Raw genomic sequence first — 16937 nt, 5'->3', positions numbered from 1 at the left:
GGGGGCACGACGTGGACCCCACCCACTGCTCTTGGCAGTGCCGGAGGAGCAATCTAGATTTGGGCCATGGGGCTGGTAGGGTGTGTGTGTGTGTGTGTGTGTGTGTGTGTGTGTGTGTGTGTGTGAGAGAGAGAGAGAGAGAGAGAGAGAGAGAGAGAGAGAGAGAGAGAGAGGCTTCCTTTGGCAGGGAAACCCCGTTCTTATCAATATGCGATTGGAAATCAGAATGATTTAAGCTTTAAGAACCCGGCTTTACTTGTTAAAGGCATTTAAAGAGCAGAGTGTTTAAACTGGCCGTACAAAGAGAAGGTCTGGAATCTGGAGGCGTGTGCCCTAAACATCCGTCCCGTCCCCGTTCCCCCGCACCTTCCACATTGTATTCTATATGGCTTACTTGTGAGCAGGCATGGACTGAGCTGGGCTCGGTGGGAAAACGTCCAAAGGAGTAAGGATGATGTTTGTGCACGTATCCGTGTGCGGTGCGTGTGTGGGCCCCCTTCCCCCCCAGAGATGGCCCTCTGGTCCCAAAGAGGTTGTGCAGCCCTGCCCTCCAAGCCAGCACACCTGCCCTCCACCGCGCAAAGCAGGTGCCAGTTGCCCTATGGATTCCGCCCCACACAACCAGCACCGCCCATTTGTTTGGCAAGTGAACAGGAGGCCAGGGTGTGGCGAGAATTCTCCTTCCTCCCCACACGTGGAGTGATTTGCTTCGGGAATCGCAAGCCTGCAGACATTCCCCAGCGGCGGAGCAGGGAACAGGGCCGCGGGGTGGGCCTTCCTTTGGGGCCTGGCACTCACCGGGACAGGGCTGTGGGTTGCACGGCTCGATGCCTTCCATGGCGTCAGCGGCGCAGGGGGCTCCGGCGGGGCTCTCGCGGCAGGGGCGCTGTCGCAGGGCGCTCCCCCCTCCGCAGCTGGCTGAGCAGGCGCTCCAGGCTGACCATTCCCCGTAGGACGGGCACTCCTGCTCCGGACAGGCAAAGGTGCCGTTCGCACAGGTGCTGCGGAGGGAGGGACAGAAACAGGCGCCTCCGATGGCACATGACATCCACGCACCTTGATCTACCTGGTGGGAGCGCTCAGGGCCTTTGGGTGAATCGATTAGAGGTGTAATCCCAGGGGAAACAAAGCAGCACAATTCACTGCCTCGGGCCCGGCCAAGACACGCTTGGTGCCGCTTGTGGTGGTGGAAAACCTGAGCCTGGCCTCTGCCCTCTTTGACACGGGGCACAGGCCTCAGGCCTGCTTCTCCCTCTGGAACCTTTCGGGCAGGGCGACAGCCTTTGCTACTCTGATTTGCGCTTTTAAAGCTTGTATCTTGTGTTTTATCATGCTGTATTTCACGGCTTTAATTTTTGTAAACCACTCCGGAGGTTTTCGGCTCTTGGGTGGTACAGAAATGTAATAAAGAAACAAAGAAAGGGACCCCAAATCTTACCAACACAGGGAGCTGTGTCTCTTAGCCTCACAGTTAAGGTGACCCTATGGAAAGGAGGACCGGGCTCCTGTATCTTTTAACAGTTGCATAGAAAAGGGGATTCCGGCGGGTGTCGTTCGTCTGCATGCCGCGCCTGGTGAAATCCCCTCTTCTTCATCACCACAGTTCAAGCTGCAGGAGCCCTGCCTAGCGTGACCAGATACAAAAGAGGGCACGGTCCTTTTCCTGGAGGGATTCCTCACCAGTTGTGGCAGTCCAGTTCCACCGACTGCCCCGGCGCAAACTCCAGGGTGCTGTTGGCCGCGGGGAGGCCGCAGGGGCACGCCGGGATCGGCACGCACGCCCCGTCCTGCAGGAGCTGCCCGTCAGGACACCGGCAGCCTGTGGAGAGGGGTGGGAGGAGAAGCCCACGGGGTAAGAGAAGAACTTCCCTTCACCCTAACCCTTCCCCAGCCTTGGTATCCCCAGATATTTTGGGCTCCAGCTCCCATCAGTCTCAGCCAGCATGGCTAGCGGTTAATGGGAATTGTAGTCCACAACATATGGAGGGCACAAAATACTGCCCCTCCTCCCCATGAAAACGGGTAGGTGATACCCCGCTTCTTCAGATACCTCCCCGTTACCCTGTGGAACTCACTGCCACAAGATGCTTTGACAGCACTAGCAAAATAGACTTTTGGGTGAATATACAGGAGTGGGGGGGGGGGCAGGGCGGCTGGTGGCATCTGACCAAGGCAATTCGAAGCTTCTCCAGCTACGAGATGGGAGGGCAAAAACTAGGTAATGGAGGCAGCCCTCGGGAGAGACCTCTGGGCTGCTGGGGGCGGGGGTGGGGTGGGCTTTCCTTTGGGGCCTGCAGGTCGAACGGATGTACGGATTTGGTTAAAATCTCTTCTGTCTGTGTTTCAGGGATTGTCAGGTTTCTTTCATTTCACCATCTGATCGTTGACAGAATTGGATTATTTTTAACCCAAATTTTGTTCTAGAGCTAATGCACGTTAGCGGTAATGCGCACTTGTGCAAATGTGTTAATCCACATTAGTTACTATGCATTAGAGCGAATGCGTAGCAACTAATGCAGATTAGCGCACTTGCACAAGTGTCTTTAGTGCTAATGCGCCCTTGCACTAATGCGAATTGGCGCAAATCCTGCCCAGAAGTTAAGAACTGGTCCACGGAAGCCACGTCATTCGGAGAAAGCCGGGCCTCCGTGGAACCCACAGGTCGGATTCATAGAAATCTGGACTCATTTGGCTCCTGTGGCCGATTTCCCCGACATCCCCACCCACAGGGGCAGAAGCAGGGGCTCGGATGGCTGCCGAGGGAAAGGCTGAGCCAGGTGAAAGGCCGGAAAGCGGGGCAGTGCCCAGGCCCTGGAGATCTACAAAGGGTGGGGATCCCCCCCCCAGTCATGAGGCCCAGATGGGGCAGAGGCAGGGAAGAACTCAGTGGCTGAATGGAAAGGGATCGGCAAGGGGAGGCAGAATTGCAGGGGGGAGCGTTACCTTGCTTGCACCCGCCCTGCAGGCACTCCACGTGTTCCCAGAGGTCCGTGCAGGTGCGTGGGCAGCCGTTGGCGCAGGTGAGGTGGTGCACCTTGCCTCGATCCTCACATTCCTCTCCTAGGGGGGAGAGAGAGAGAGATGTCACACCTGGGGGAAGACATTCGCCATCCTCGCCAACAGCCCAGCCTGCCTTGCTCAGGTGCTTGCAGGGCCAGCCAGGTAAGCACAGAATCTGTGGCATTCTGAAAACCACCCATCCGTCCGTCCTTCTGCCAAATCCTTTGCTCTCTATCCTTCTCCTCTGTCACTCTCTCGGACGTGGGAAGCAGCCTTATACGGAGTCAGGCCTTCGATCTATCCAGGCCAGTACTGCCGACACTGGCCGGCAGCAACGCTTCCCAGGGTTCCAGGCAGGAGACTCTCCCAGCCCTACCTGGAGATGAGGCACCTGATTTTGCATGCAAAGCAGGTGATCCACTCCTGAGCTAAAACGCCTTCTTATCCCCCACGAAACCCAAATTCTTTGCAATCTCTGAATTGTGGAAGCGGAAGAAAGTTATTCAGAACTAAGCATTGCATACAAATATTTTCCACAAGTAATTCATTTAACAGAATTTTGAACGTAAAAGCACAGGAGGAGCCGCGCTAGATCAGACCAAGGTCCAGCTGGTCCAGCACTCTGTTCACGCGGGAGCCAACCAGCTGCCAAAGGGAAGCCCATTAGTAGGACATGAGAGCAACAGCACCCTCCCACCCATGTTCCCCAGCAACTGGTGTACATAGGCCTACTGCCTCTGATACTGGAGGTAACATAACCGTCAGGGCTCGTAGCTATTGACAGCCTTCTCCTCCAGGAATTGATCCAGCCCCCTTTTCAAGCCACCCAAATGAGTGGCCGTCACCACATCTTGTGGTAGTGAGTTCCAAAGTTCAACTCTGTCCTTCCTTTTCTCTGACTTGAATCTCCCACCACTCAGCTTCATGGGATTACTTTATTGAGTTCTAGCATTATGAGAGGAGGAGAAAAATGTCTCCCTCTCCACATTCTCCACACCAAGCATCTTTTCTGGCTGCAGAATTGGGTGTGTGTATGTGTGGGGTACACAGAACATAGGGAAATTATCAAGGATTAAAGGAGATGCACATGAATTAGCGGAGCATGGAAGAGCAGGGCTTTGGGCCAATGCCTGAACTGCAGAAGGGACTCAGGCCACAGCTAGACCTCAGGTTTATCCCTGGATCGTCCAGGGGTCAAACCTGTTCATCTAGGTGACACACAGGGGATCCAGTGCTCAGGCAGGGGCGAACCCTGGATGATCCCAGGATACACCTTAGGTCTAGCTGTGGCCCAAGTCCCCCTACCATTTCTGACATCCCCATACCTACTATTTGGCTAACATTGTGGCGAAGAGCTAGGAAAGGCTGGTGGTTTTCGTTCAGGGCCTCCTCATGCTTCCTCCCCACAACTCAAGCGTCCTTGTGGGGCACCCACAGTGTGATCCACCAGGCTTCAGCGTGAACGGATTGGGGAAAGGCCTGTGTAGTTCTCAAGCCCAACAGCAAGCCGAGAAAAACAAGGACGAGGCCGTGGGGTGAGTCGATCTGCCCTGTCGGAAGGATCCGTAGGGCAGGCCACTGGACCCGCTGAGGGCCCTGTCACAGTCTGCTCCAGAAAGTTACCTGGGCAGGCAGCGGTGTTGCAGCTCTCCGACTGGGATCGTGGCCCACGGCAGCGATGCTCCCCTGCCGGGGGGCGGGCAGAGCGCCAACGCACACGGAAGCCCCCACTGCAGGGCTCACGGCACGGGCTCCAGGGCCCCCAATCGCTCCACAGGCAGACATCTGGAAAGGAGGAACAAACCCATGAGGAGAGAGCCGTGATGGGGGGTTGGACGGCCCCACCAGCCGCCTCCATCTACCATGACCCACTCCCAACTTGGAGGGCTCGTGGCGTGGCCCTTCTCAACCTGTTGCTTCCAGCAGTACGACAACGGAACCCAGGACCTAGGGAGGTGGTGGGCTCTCCCACCCTAGAGGCAGCCGGGCAGCCCTCTGTCAGGGATGCTTGAAGGAGGATTCCTGCCTTGAGCAGGGGGTTGGACTCAATGGCCTTAGAGGCCCCTTCCAACTCTACGATTCTGTGATTCTATGACTGCAACCTCCATCATTCCTGGCTGTTGTCATGATGGTTGGGTCTGATGAGAGCTGGCATCTAGAGAGCGCCAGGCTGGAGAAGGCAGCCCCAAGCGCATCCTTATTGCCCCGCTGGGCATGCTATCAGAGGGGCAGCTGGTTTACTGTGCGATTCCACCACCCCTCCCACATCCAACAGGAACGGGGGGGGGGGCAAGATTGAAGGGAGACATGAGAGCACTCTTCAAGGACTTAAAAGGTTGTCACACGGAGGAGGGCCAGGATCTCTTCTCCATCCTCCCAGAGTGCAGGACACAGAATAACGGGCTCAAGTTAAAGGAAGCCAGATTCCGGCTGGACATCAGGAAAAACTTCCTGACTGTTAGAGCAGTACGACAATGGAACCAGTGACCTAGGGAGGTTGTGGGCTCTTCCACAATAGAGGCTTTCAAGAGGCAGCTGAACAACCGTCTGTCAGGGATGCTTTAGGGTGGATTCCTGCATTGAGCAGGGGGTTGGACTCGATGGCCTTGTAGGCCCCTTCCAACTCTGCTATTCTATGATTCTATGAAGAAAAGTAAGAGGGGGGACGGAACAGAGGCAGTGATGAGGGCCGGAAAATCTTTCGCAGGAAATCTTCCCAAATGGAACATTTTCCAGTGCTTAATTTGTTGGAGGAAAAATTTGCATCGTTATCATCGTTAGCAACAGTTAACGAACGGCAATTGCAAATCAAGGATTAGACAAGTTTGGTTGGTTCAAAGCTGAAGAAGAGTGGCACTCTGCACGTCACACAGACACACACACAGGTCTTTGGTTTGCTAAAATGTAAACTCTTCAGTCAACACTCTTCAGTACCTTGTTTTTTCCCCTTAAGTTTAAACAATGTAAGGAAAATACATGCTATTGTCTTTAAAATGTTTACAAGAATTCCAGTATTAACAATCTACATAATAGAACATTTAATTCACACATAGTAAAATACACACTTTAGATCAATCTTTAGCGTATCGGAAAGTTTTCCGATGCAAAATTTTCCAGAAAATCCACATCATTAAACAAAGGCATCTTGGTTGATTTGGGGGTTCTCCACATTTAGGAAAAATATCCCACAGCCTTATTGGGGCAAAATAAACCCGCGTCCCCCGTCCCTTGTTTTTGCCATTTTCTTCTCATCGGTTTCAATTCTACTGCCAGCAGATGGTGATGTTTTACAGCATATTTTCCATTCATTACAGCATTTTCAGTGTTTTATAAAATGGCGGATTCTCGCTTGAAAACAGCAGGAGAGGCACCGGAGGTTGACAACGTCATGAAAAGCACCCACAAACTTCCGTGAGTGACCAATCACGAGCACGCAATGAATTCCTCGTGTGGGGAAGCGCTCAGATGGAAGCGATCCCCTGCCGGGGCCAACTCCATGCCGCCCACCCCCACTAGGCCTGACTCTCTTTCCTCAATGCCTGCCCTCCCAAGATCCAACTCACCTTCACAAGCATGAGGGTCTGGGCACAGCTGTTCCTGCTCCAGCTCGGCTGAGCACAGGTCAGCCTGGCCCGCCCAGGGCTTGCCCGTCTGGGGGTCCAGGCACACCCGGTAGCGATGCTGCATGGACACCAGGGCAGGTGGGGAAGGGCCTTCTCCTCCGGCCCAGTGGTCTTGTGGATCCAGGAGGATGGAGGCTGCACTGGTGCTGAGCGCCATCAAGGGCAGGCAAGGGGAGCAAGGCGTCCACTCTGACCAGGCGCTAAGCGGAAGCAACCCTGGCGGGGGGGAAAACCCACATTGAGCCCGGTCCATCCAAGAACGCTCATTCTCCTGGAGCAACAAGTGGTTTACTTCAACTGGCGTCTCACTGGCTTGCAGTGAGATTTCTTCTTGTGCAAGAGTGGGGTATTAATCCCTGGCTCTAACACGGCACGTTCTGGCCTTTTCCAACCAGGGGTATGCCAGATTATTATTATTATTATTATTTATTTATATAGCACCATCAATGTACATTGTGATGATTGCCAGATGTGATGGACCACAACTCCCAGAATCCCCCCAGGCAGCTGGGACTTGTAGTCTGAAGGCACCAGGTTGGGAAAGACTGGCATAATCAATACCGTTCACGATGGCGGAACTGAACTGAAGAGGAATAAATGGCCCTATGGGAGCTCTTATCCCCTCACAACTAGCGGGCGTGCTGCTCCCGACTCACCCAGTGTGGATTGGGACCGTGGCATGAGTAATGCATTAAAGAACGCCCACCCGCTAAGGCCCTGATCCACTTCGCCCCGCTTTCCACGGTTCTGCTCTTTAATAAAGTCAACGAAATACGATTTGGCAAACACATCTAGTCTGGCCCTTGGACCCGCACGGGGGATCTTTTCCTTGCCCCCAAAACCACGACCCACCCTTCCAGGATTAGGAGGGGCAGAGCCTGAAACCTGGAACCTCTCGTTTTAGGAATCAGGACCTCAGGTCTGGCATCCCAATGGTCCACACCCCCTTCCCCTAGCTCCGCCTCTTCCCCTGGCTCCGCCCCTCCCCGAACCATTTAGTGGCTTCCTGGGTTTTGCGCATCTCCTCCCGACACCGTGAAAAGTTGAACTGCCTCTCCAAAGGCCGCGTTACTGGCAGTAAGCGTTCAGCTAAAAGAGGCGGTATTTTGGCCCCACCCCCTTGGCCCCACCCACCAGTGGGCGGGGCCCCAACAGCTTCTCCAAAACAGAATTTGGCTCTGGGCTGAAAGAGGTGCAACAGCCCCCCTGCCCTTGTGCCGCGCCAGAGGCCTAGAAGGGTTTAAAGAGCGGCGACGTGGGAGGCAACGCAACGATTCCGTGGGGCTGTCGAGAACTGGAGTGGGTGTGCGGCCAGAGCTCCCACGTATAGGTTCACTCACCGCTCTGGCCCCCCTGGCTTGCAGGCCCTCCCTGGCCACCAGCAGGCTACCCCAGGCCCGTGGCAGCGGCCGTGGCGCAGGGAAGGGAGGAGCCTCTCTGGCCAAAATGGCGGCTACTCACCTTGGCAGCCTTCGCTGCGGCAGCGGAAATCCCCCTCTTGGCACACGCTGAGGAGGGAAAAGCCGCGGGTTACATCCTGCCCCTTGGCCTTGCACGGTGGCATCGCCTCCCAAGGGCCCCCGTTTCCGCAGGGTGCTGCATTGGGAGCAGTGGCTAAAGGGGCGTGGCTGTAGGGACTGTCACGATGAAGGCTTGCCCTTCCACGTGTGCCACGGCCCCACTGGTCGGAGCACCACCCTTCCACTGATACTGTTGAGATTCCATGGCCTCCCGCCGAGATGTGAGGCCATGAAGAGGGCTGCTGTGCAACCCACAAAGCTGTACTCGGTAAACAGACACCTCTTCACACCTGCAGGGAGGGTGGATGCTAGGAGCTCTCCTCTAAGCTTAATTAGGCAGGCTGAGTTCCCAGTGGGGAGGGGGAAGAATATCAGGGCACGGAATAACGGGCTCGACAGGAAAAACTTCCTGACTGTTAGAGCAGTACGACAATGGAACCAGTGACCTAGGGAGGTGGTGGGCTCTCCCACCCTAGAGGCCTTCAAGAGGCAGCTGGACAACCCTCTGTCAGGGATGCTTTAGGGTGGATTCCTGCATTGAGCAGGGGGTTGGACTCGATGGCCTTGTAGGCCCCTTCCAACTCTGCTATTCTATGATTCTATGATTCTATCTCTGAGCCTGGGCCTCCTGCTTGATAAGCTCCTGGGAAGATTCCTCCTTGACTCCTGGAGAGTCTTGGAGAATTTCCTCCCCTGCTTCCTGTCTCGGCTGATCTTCTATTTCACCCTCCGAGTCCAATTCGGAATCCACTCCAGGGAGACCAGGCCTCATCCTGAAACCCATTTGTATCAGGAGAACCTCCTGAGGCTGCTGCCAGCCTTGGCCTCCGTCCTTCCCTTCGCCTGCCCACTCCTGCGAGTAGAGTCCCCCTTCCCCAGGACAGAGCCCCCCTCCCCACGGGGGCTGCCGGCCCATCACTCACCACTCCTTGCAGCCAATCCACATGGTCTCTCCTGCCGCCAGGTACATGGGGCCTTTGGACTGGCTGAGGTGAAGGCAGCCGCACTGCGAGGGCAGGACGCAGGCCCCGTTCTGTTCCACCAGACCCTTGAGGGAGGGGAAAAGGCAGGTTCGAGGAGGGGCTCTTCGTGGCACCCGTGGCCACAGAGCAGTGAGAGGGCTGCTGGGGGCCGAGGGAACCGGGCTTCTGTTGCAAGGAAGGCTCTCTTTAGGGCAGACGTCCCCAACCTGGCACTCTCCAGATGTGTGGAGGGCACCAGGTTGGGGAAGGTTGTTTTGGGCTCTGGGATGCAACTGGCCAATGCCAGGCTCCAAGAGGTTCTGGGGCCTTGCTAAGCACGGAGAAGATTCAGGGGCCCAGGCCTATCGGGTGGAAATCTGCATAAAACGTGCAGGTGTGTCCCAGATCATCTGAAACCCCATGGAAAAAGGGATGTTGTAAGCTTAATTCCCATTCAGGGAAGTGTTAAGAACAGAAGAGCCCTGATGCTGGATCAGACCGAGGGTCCACAGTGGCTGAGCAGATGCCCCAGGGGGGGAACCTACAAGCAGGACATGAGTGCAACAGCACCCTCCCACCCATGTTCCCCAGCAATTGGTACATAAAGGCTTATTTCCTCAGATACCGGAAGTAGCACATAGCCATCAGGACTAGGAGCCATGGATGATGATGATGATGATGATGATAATTATAATTTATTTCTGGATAGCCTCCTCCTCCTCCAGGAATTTGTCAGCCCCCCTTTTAAAGCCACCCAAACTGGTGGCCATCACCACACCTTGTGGCAGTGAGTTCCATAGTTTAACTCCGCACTGTGTGAAGATTTGAGAAGGGGAGAGCTAACCCTTTCCTTCCCTGCTGCACTTCAGCCTGAAAATCACCTCCTGCATGGCAATGCTCTCCCACACCCCCTGCATGGCAATGCTCTCCCACACTAGAGGCCTTCAAGAGGCAGCTGGACAACCCTCTGTCAGGGATGCTTTAGGGTGGATTCCTGCCTTGAGCAGGGGGTTGGACTCGATGGCCTTGGAGGCCCCTTCCAACTCTGCTATTCTATGATTCTATGAATTCAGCTAAGAAAAATGCCCTCCCACTGGCACCCTTGGGCTCTGGAGAATGCATTTGGTGCCAGGGTGCCATGAACCATGGCTCAGCAATGCCCCTGGCTAGCAATTTGGAGTATTCTGTCTATGCAGGTTTCTATTTGAACCACAGCCTGATACCAGAACCTGATCCTAATGTGATTACTCAACAGAATAACAGAATACTCCTGAACATGAGCAGAGGGTGCCTGTCCCTGAGATTAGGAGGCAGGCCTTCCAGGGGCGCTGTTTGCAGGGAAGACCTGGGACCCAGGTCCTCCCTGTCTAGAAAACCAACAGCAGCGCTTACAGCTGGCAGGCCTGCCTTTTCTTTGTCCAAATCCTGCAGCGGAGAGTTCCGCACATAGGTCTCCTCCAGAACCGTTTCAACAGCTCTCACCTGTGGGCAGTAGCAGCCGGGCAGGCACCGGGGAATGTCCTGGCACAGCTCCGGGTGCCGTCGTGTGGAGCAGAGGCTGTCGCAGGGGGACCCGCACTCCTGGAACTCAAAGGGCGCCTCGCAGCTGGACTCTGGGGAAAATGGGGTGGGTGGGGGGGGTGGAGCAGGTTAGCTCTGGGTGCTTAGCAGGGCAGGGGGCGAGGAGAGATGCTCTTCCCAGAATGCAAAGGGAGCGGCACGGGCAGAGAGTAGGAAACCAGCCCCCTCCTATGTATCACAACCAAGCAGCAACCAACCAAACGAAAAACAGATAGGCACTGCCTTCCCCAGCCTGGTGCCCTCCAGGTGTGTAGGGCTGCAGGCTGGCTCGTCTCTGTTCCCGGAACTGCTTGTATCGTGCCCCCAGCCCCCACGCACACTCTGCAGTGTGGGAGGCTGCACACAGGGACCTCTGCGCCTACATGTGCGCCTAGGGCGTGTGGGGAGGGGGGGGGTCGCTCATCTCCTCGTCTCACCTGAGCACTGGGAATAGTCGCACATGCGGAATTGCCCGTCCAGCCCCACACAAGGCACTCCGTCAGCCCCTGCGCCCTGCTGGTTCCGGTATCGCTGCTGCACCAGGAAACTGCATGAACACCCGGTCCAATGCGTCCAGGGACTCCAGGGACACGCTGGAGGAGAGGAAGAGGAGGCCTGAGAGCAGAGTTAAACTGAGCCCGGTTAACAGTGGACGCGGGTGGTGCCTGCCAACAGCAATGACGCCCGAACAGGGGCACCGAGAAACATCCTTAGCAGGACTCTGAGTTTTGAGGTGAGGATTGATTGGAACATTTTGTTGCATCGTGTTGTTCTTAAAATCATGAATTTAAAAATGTATGAATTTAAATGTATAGCTTTCTGTCTGAAGCAATTGGCTAAGACATTTGGAGTAAAATTAAAGTCATTCATTAAGACATGCCTTTAAAGTATCGCATTAAAAAACCAAATGCGTCATTAAACACTCCTAAGAGCCATGAATGGCTCAACACAGTCAACAAGGGAGGAAGGACACCTGAGCACATGTAAAAGATTGTGGTTTAATTTGAGGCAGGTTGGGGGATCATGGGAGTTGTAATCCAACATGGCTATAGGGCACCAGGTTACGGAAGTCTGCCATAGCCAAATATTTGGGAGGCCCACCAAGACAGAGGGCATTGCTTGAGAAATCGGCACATCCTCGACTCTGAGAGAGCTTAGAATCCCTCATCCCTCACCTGCGTGCAGTACCCCACCTGCCCCTAGGAGGCGCAACCTCCCCACCTTTGCAAGCTTGGAGGTAGCAAGCCTCCACCTCTTGGCGATGGCTGGCACTGCAGGGGGCTCCATCCTTAGATGCCGGGCAAGCGCACCTCCCTGTCCGGGTGGCCAAGCCGGTCCCACAGGACCGCGAACACGGGCTCCAGGAGGACCAGTGGCAAAGCTCATCCCCTGTGTGGAAAGAGCAGGGGAAACGGGGTGCAAGGAGAGATGGTGGCGATCATGTTGTGTAAGGAGAAAGCCCTGATCCGCTGTTGCTTAAGGGGAACCGGCTGAGTTTCGCAGGGTTCATCAGTCCCTTGGCTTCTAGCCCTTGGGTCTCGATCCCCAGAACCTGCTAGACTGCTTCTGAATGTGGAGGTTCCATTTTTAGAGATTATGGGTAAATGCTGCCATCGGCAGACCTGGACTCCGTGAGTCTTACTTTTTTAAAAAAACACTTTCGTGTTGCTTCCACACCTGCTGGCAATAAATCCCACAAGTTAATTGCACCTTGTGCCCTTAGTCCAGCCTCCCCCAACCTGGTGTAGTGTTGAACTACAACTCCCATCACTCCCCAACCAGCATGATGGGGAGTCGTAGTCCAACGCACCTGGAGGGCAGCAGGTCAAGGAAGGCTGCCTCAGCCGATTGAGCGTCCATTTATTTGAATAACTCTTGGGTCAGAGAGAAATGGTTTCCCTGTTCTCTGGGGACTTCCCCGGATCGTCACGTCTGCACAAGAGCCCTCTGAATCCACTCTTGGGACCCCAAAGTGGGTCATCCTAAGCCCACCTAAGATGGCGTAAACCAGGGGCACAAGTGTTTTTTAAACGGTGTTTGGAGGCACAGGGCGTAAGAGAGGGTAAAGCAAATGTATTTGGGGAGGGGCGTGGAGACACATAAGGAAGAAGTCGGGGGGGGGAGCAGTGAAAGACAGAATAAAAGAAAGCAAGATATACAGAAGATCAGGGGTCTGGAAACAAAGCCCTATGAAGAGAGACTGAAAGAACTGGGCCTGTTTAGCCTGGAGAAGAGAAGATGGAGGGGGGACATGAGAGCACTCTTCAAATACTTCAAAGGTTGTCACACAGAGGAGGGTCAGGATCTCTTCTCGATCCTCCCAGAGCGCAGGACACGGAATAACGGGCTCAAGTTAAAGGAAGCCAGATTCCGGCTGGACAACAGGAAAAACTTCCTGACTGTTAGAGCAGTACGACAGTGGAACCAGTGACCTAGGGAGGTTGTGGGCTCTCCCACACTGGAGGCCTTCAAGAGGCAGCTGGACAACCACCTGTCAGGGATGCTTTAGGGTGGATTCCTGCATTGAGCAGGGGGTTGGACTTGATGGTCTCGTAGGCCCCTTCCAACTCTGCTATTCTAGGATTCTATGATTCTATGAAGGAGAGAGAGGGAGAGTAAAACTTAAAAATGCATCCCTGTCCCGTGTAGCAGCAGGTCGGGGCTAATGGTCAGGCATCGTTGACTATGACTGCCCTTAACTCGTCCTGTGGACTACTGATGGAACCCTCGACTCTCTGCCCACCCCTGGGTTGGAAGCGCTTTGGGCTTTCTAGTCTCCAGCACAAGCTGGCCCAAAATAGATGCTACAGGGAAATAGTCAACAGCAGTTGCACAGGTGCCCCGAGACGCCGTTACCTGGGCAGGGCGAGATGGAGCAGTTCTGGGCCTGCATCTCTGGGCCGGCGCAGGGCAAACCGTTGTTCCGCGGTGGAGGGTCAATGCAGGCCCGGGTGCGGATCTGGCTGCTGCGGCCGCAGGTGGCAGGGCAGTCAGACCAAGGGGACCAGGGGGTCCAGGCACCGTTTACTGTCAATAAGGAGGGCAAAGGAAGAAAGAACCCCCGTCAGAGGAACCAAATCGCAGACCCCGATGGGTGCGACATCTACCTTGACCGGAGTCTTGTATACTTTGCCAAAAAGATATTTGAACTGGAGGAAATTGCATGCAATAAGAACATGAGCCCTGCTGGATCGGACCGAGGGTCCATCTAGTCCAGCACTCGGTTCCCACAGTGGACAACCAGCTGTTGACCAGGGACCAACAAGGCAGGACATGGTGCAACAGCACCCTCCCACCCATGTTCCTCAGCAACTGGTGCACACAGGCTTGCTGCCTCTGATACTGGAGATAGCACACAACCATCAGGGCTAGCGTTAATTTCCTTCTATCACGGCTTCCTTGGCCTTCCTGCCCTGTTGTCTCCTTGGGCTTGACCTTCCCTATCTGTCCAGTGCCTTTGCCTCTTTTGCCCTCATTTGCCTGCCAAAATCACACTATCCCTCATTCTTAGGTCCTGTGTTACTTCCTCCCCACCTCCCCTGAAAACTGACCCTGTACACAAGTGGTACCGTTGATCAATATTCTAAGACTGCCTCTTATTCCTCATCAGTTGAATCGTTTATGAACATTCCATGACACCACTGTGGCTTAGCCAATGGCTAGGGGCAGGAGAAGTCACAATTTAAAACCTATTATGTGGTATAAGAAGCATTAAAAAAATGTAAGAAGGACCCTGGTGGATTCGACCAATGGTCCACCCAGCCCAGTATTTGGTTCCCGGTAGCAGCTGATTGGCAGCAGCAGGTCCAGAAGCAACTCGTGATTTCAGCCGTCCTCTCCTTGCAGGACAGAATTTCCCAGCAATAAAAACAAATAATCCTTTAGAACAGCCTTCCTCAACCTGGGGCGCTCCAGATGTGTTGGACTACAACTCCCAGAATGCCCCAGCCAGCTGGCTGGGGCATTCTGGGAGTTGTAGTCCAACACATCTGGAGCGCCCCAGGTTGAGGAAGGCTGCTTTAGAACCAATTAATTGTTTACAACCACTCATTGTTAGAAATTAAGCCCATTTTTACGAGGTGGTATTTCATCCCCTAAGACACAAGAGCCAAAATGTTTTTCAAGGGCAAAGACGACATTTGCCCTTCAAGCTTGGTTCCACCAATTAAAATTTGCCCCCCGTGATTAGTCAGCTCACGCTTCTATTGACTCATGGACCAATTCAGTGGACGAAATTGTGTCAGGTCAGGGCGGATGGGGCAGCTCACCTGCGCACGCAATGTCCAGGCAGAAGATGCCCTCCGGAGTGCAAATGCTGGATGGAGCAAGAGGCAGAGAAAGGGGTCAGTGCTGCCCCATGGGGGCCCCACTCCTATTCTGGCCTTCAGTCCCATCCCCCCACCAGCGTAGGAGCTCAGCTCATCCTGCACTGTCTAGAGAGCAGCCAAGAAGGGTTGCTTGCCCTGGCCCAAGGCACTACGCCGGGTCACACAACTGGCCTGTTGGCTACGGTTCTCCAGGACCACCGGCAGAGAAGGGTCCCAGCAGCTGTGACCCGATGCTTCTAACCGGAGGTGCCAGGAATGGAATCTGGGGCCTCCTGCTTGCAAGGCAGCTGCTCTCACCCAGAGGTTGGTCCCCCTACGTCCTAGAGAGTCTAGAAACCAGGAAACCGCTCCAGAGCCGACCCTGGATGGCGTCGTCGATGCGCCCTGGGGGGCAGGCACTCACCATTGCTGGCATTCGCCCAGGAGCCAGGCGCTGCCCAGGTCCATCTCTCGGCCCTCGCGCAAGCACAGAGGGGGGCAAGCGCCCGGGGTACAGGGGAGGGTCTGCCGCTGCTCCTTCAGGCACTCGGGGGTCCAGGAGCCGGACGTGGGTGTCCTGGAGAGGGGCGGGGGGAGAACGGACACACCCACTTCAGTTCAGGGCGGGCTGGAGGGCAGCCGATGGCCCCAGCCACCAATCACGTGAGACCCTATGCCCCCCCCAAGCCAGATAATGTATGCGCTCCACACAACATAAAGTATGCGCTCCACACAAAATCACGCAAGGAGAGCGAGAGCGAGCGAGCAGGAGACCAAAGATGATTATTAATAATAATAATGTTATTTCTTACCCGCCTCTCCATCCTGATCGAGGCAGGGAACGACAATAAGTATAAATTACGTAAAATATTGATTAAAAACATAATATACATTGTTAAAACTTCCTAAAAAACACCCTGAAAGCATCCTAAAGACTACCGTTGAACATTGGCTAAGGACGTAGGTCCTGCTGTATCAGACCAAAGGCCTATCTATGCTAATAACATCAAGGCCAACTATAAATTTATAAATTTATTTATTACATTTATATACCACCCCATAGCTGAAGCTCTCTGGGCGGTTTACAAAGGTTAAAAAAGTGAACATTAAAAACAAATATACACAAATTTAAAACCATCAGAAGCATAAAAACAACAATGTCCATTTCAAACAACTCTTCTGGGGTCAGTTAAAAATAACTCAGCAGATGTTGTGAACCGCCTGGGAGAAGAGAAAAGTCTTGACTTGGTGCCGAAAAGTTAACAATGTTGGCGCCAGGCAAGCCTCGTCGGGGAGATCATTCCATAATTGGGGGGCCACCACTGAAAAGGCCCTCTCCCTTGTTGCCAGCCTCCAAGCTTCCCTCATAGTAGGCACAGAGGAGGACCTTAGATGTTGAGCGTATTGTACAGGTGAGTTCATGTCGGGAGAGGCGTTCCGTCAGGTCCCAAGCCATGTAGGGCTTTATAGGTTAAAACCAGCACCTTGAATTGGGCTCGGAAACATATAGGCAGCCAATGCAAGCGGGCCAGAATCGGTGTTATATGCTCAGACCTTCTGGTCCTGGTTATCAACCTGGCTGCTGCATTTTGCACCAGCTACAGCTTCCGAACCGTCTCCAAAGGCAGCCCCATGTAGAGTGCATTGCAGTAATCGAATTTGGAGGTTACCAGAACATGGACAACTGAAGCCACGTTATCCCTGTCCAGATAGGGGCATAGCTGGGCCACCAACCAAAGTTGGTAGAAGGCCCTCCGTGCCACCAAGGCCAGCTGAACCTCAAGGGACAGAGATGGTTCTAGGAGAACCCCCAAGCTACGCACCTGCTCCTTCAGAGGGAGGGCAGCCCCACCCAGAACAGGTTGAACACCCACTATAAAGAATTCTTTTAGGACAACTTAGCCACAGTAGTGCATGCACTGGTAACTTCCCGCTTAGACTACTGCAATGCACTCTACGTGGGGC

General features: G+C 54.4%; 1 protein-coding gene across 1 annotated transcript in view; it reads right to left on the bottom strand.

Moving 5' to 3' along the window:
• Positions 1-16937, bottom strand: part of LOC134413389 (SCO-spondin-like) — a 138493-nt gene that overhangs the window by 8074 nt on the left and 113482 nt on the right. Inside the window, exons 90-102 of the mRNA XM_063147571.1 lie at positions 15397-15549; positions 14934-14980; positions 13522-13692; positions 11887-12054; positions 11103-11258; positions 10588-10718; positions 9067-9191; positions 8085-8131; positions 6564-6839; positions 4624-4785; positions 2944-3060; positions 1681-1819; positions 799-1001 (exon numbers count right to left, since the gene is read on the bottom strand). Coding sequence (XP_063003641.1) covers positions 799-1001; positions 1681-1819; positions 2944-3060; positions 4624-4785; positions 6564-6839; positions 8085-8131; positions 9067-9191; positions 10588-10718; positions 11103-11258; positions 11887-12054; positions 13522-13692; positions 14934-14980; positions 15397-15549 — 1895 coding nt within the window. The remainder of the gene's footprint in view (positions 1-798; positions 1002-1680; positions 1820-2943; positions 3061-4623; positions 4786-6563; positions 6840-8084; positions 8132-9066; positions 9192-10587; positions 10719-11102; positions 11259-11886; positions 12055-13521; positions 13693-14933; positions 14981-15396; positions 15550-16937) is intronic.

This window comes from Elgaria multicarinata, chromosome 1 (assembly GCF_023053635.1).
Source record: "Elgaria multicarinata webbii isolate HBS135686 ecotype San Diego chromosome 1, rElgMul1.1.pri, whole genome shotgun sequence".
NCBI classification, from domain to species: Eukaryota; Metazoa; Chordata; class Lepidosauria; order Squamata; family Anguidae; genus Elgaria; species Elgaria multicarinata.
Note: the sequence above shows the minus strand (reverse complement) of the source record. Positions and strands in the feature narration are given on the sequence as shown.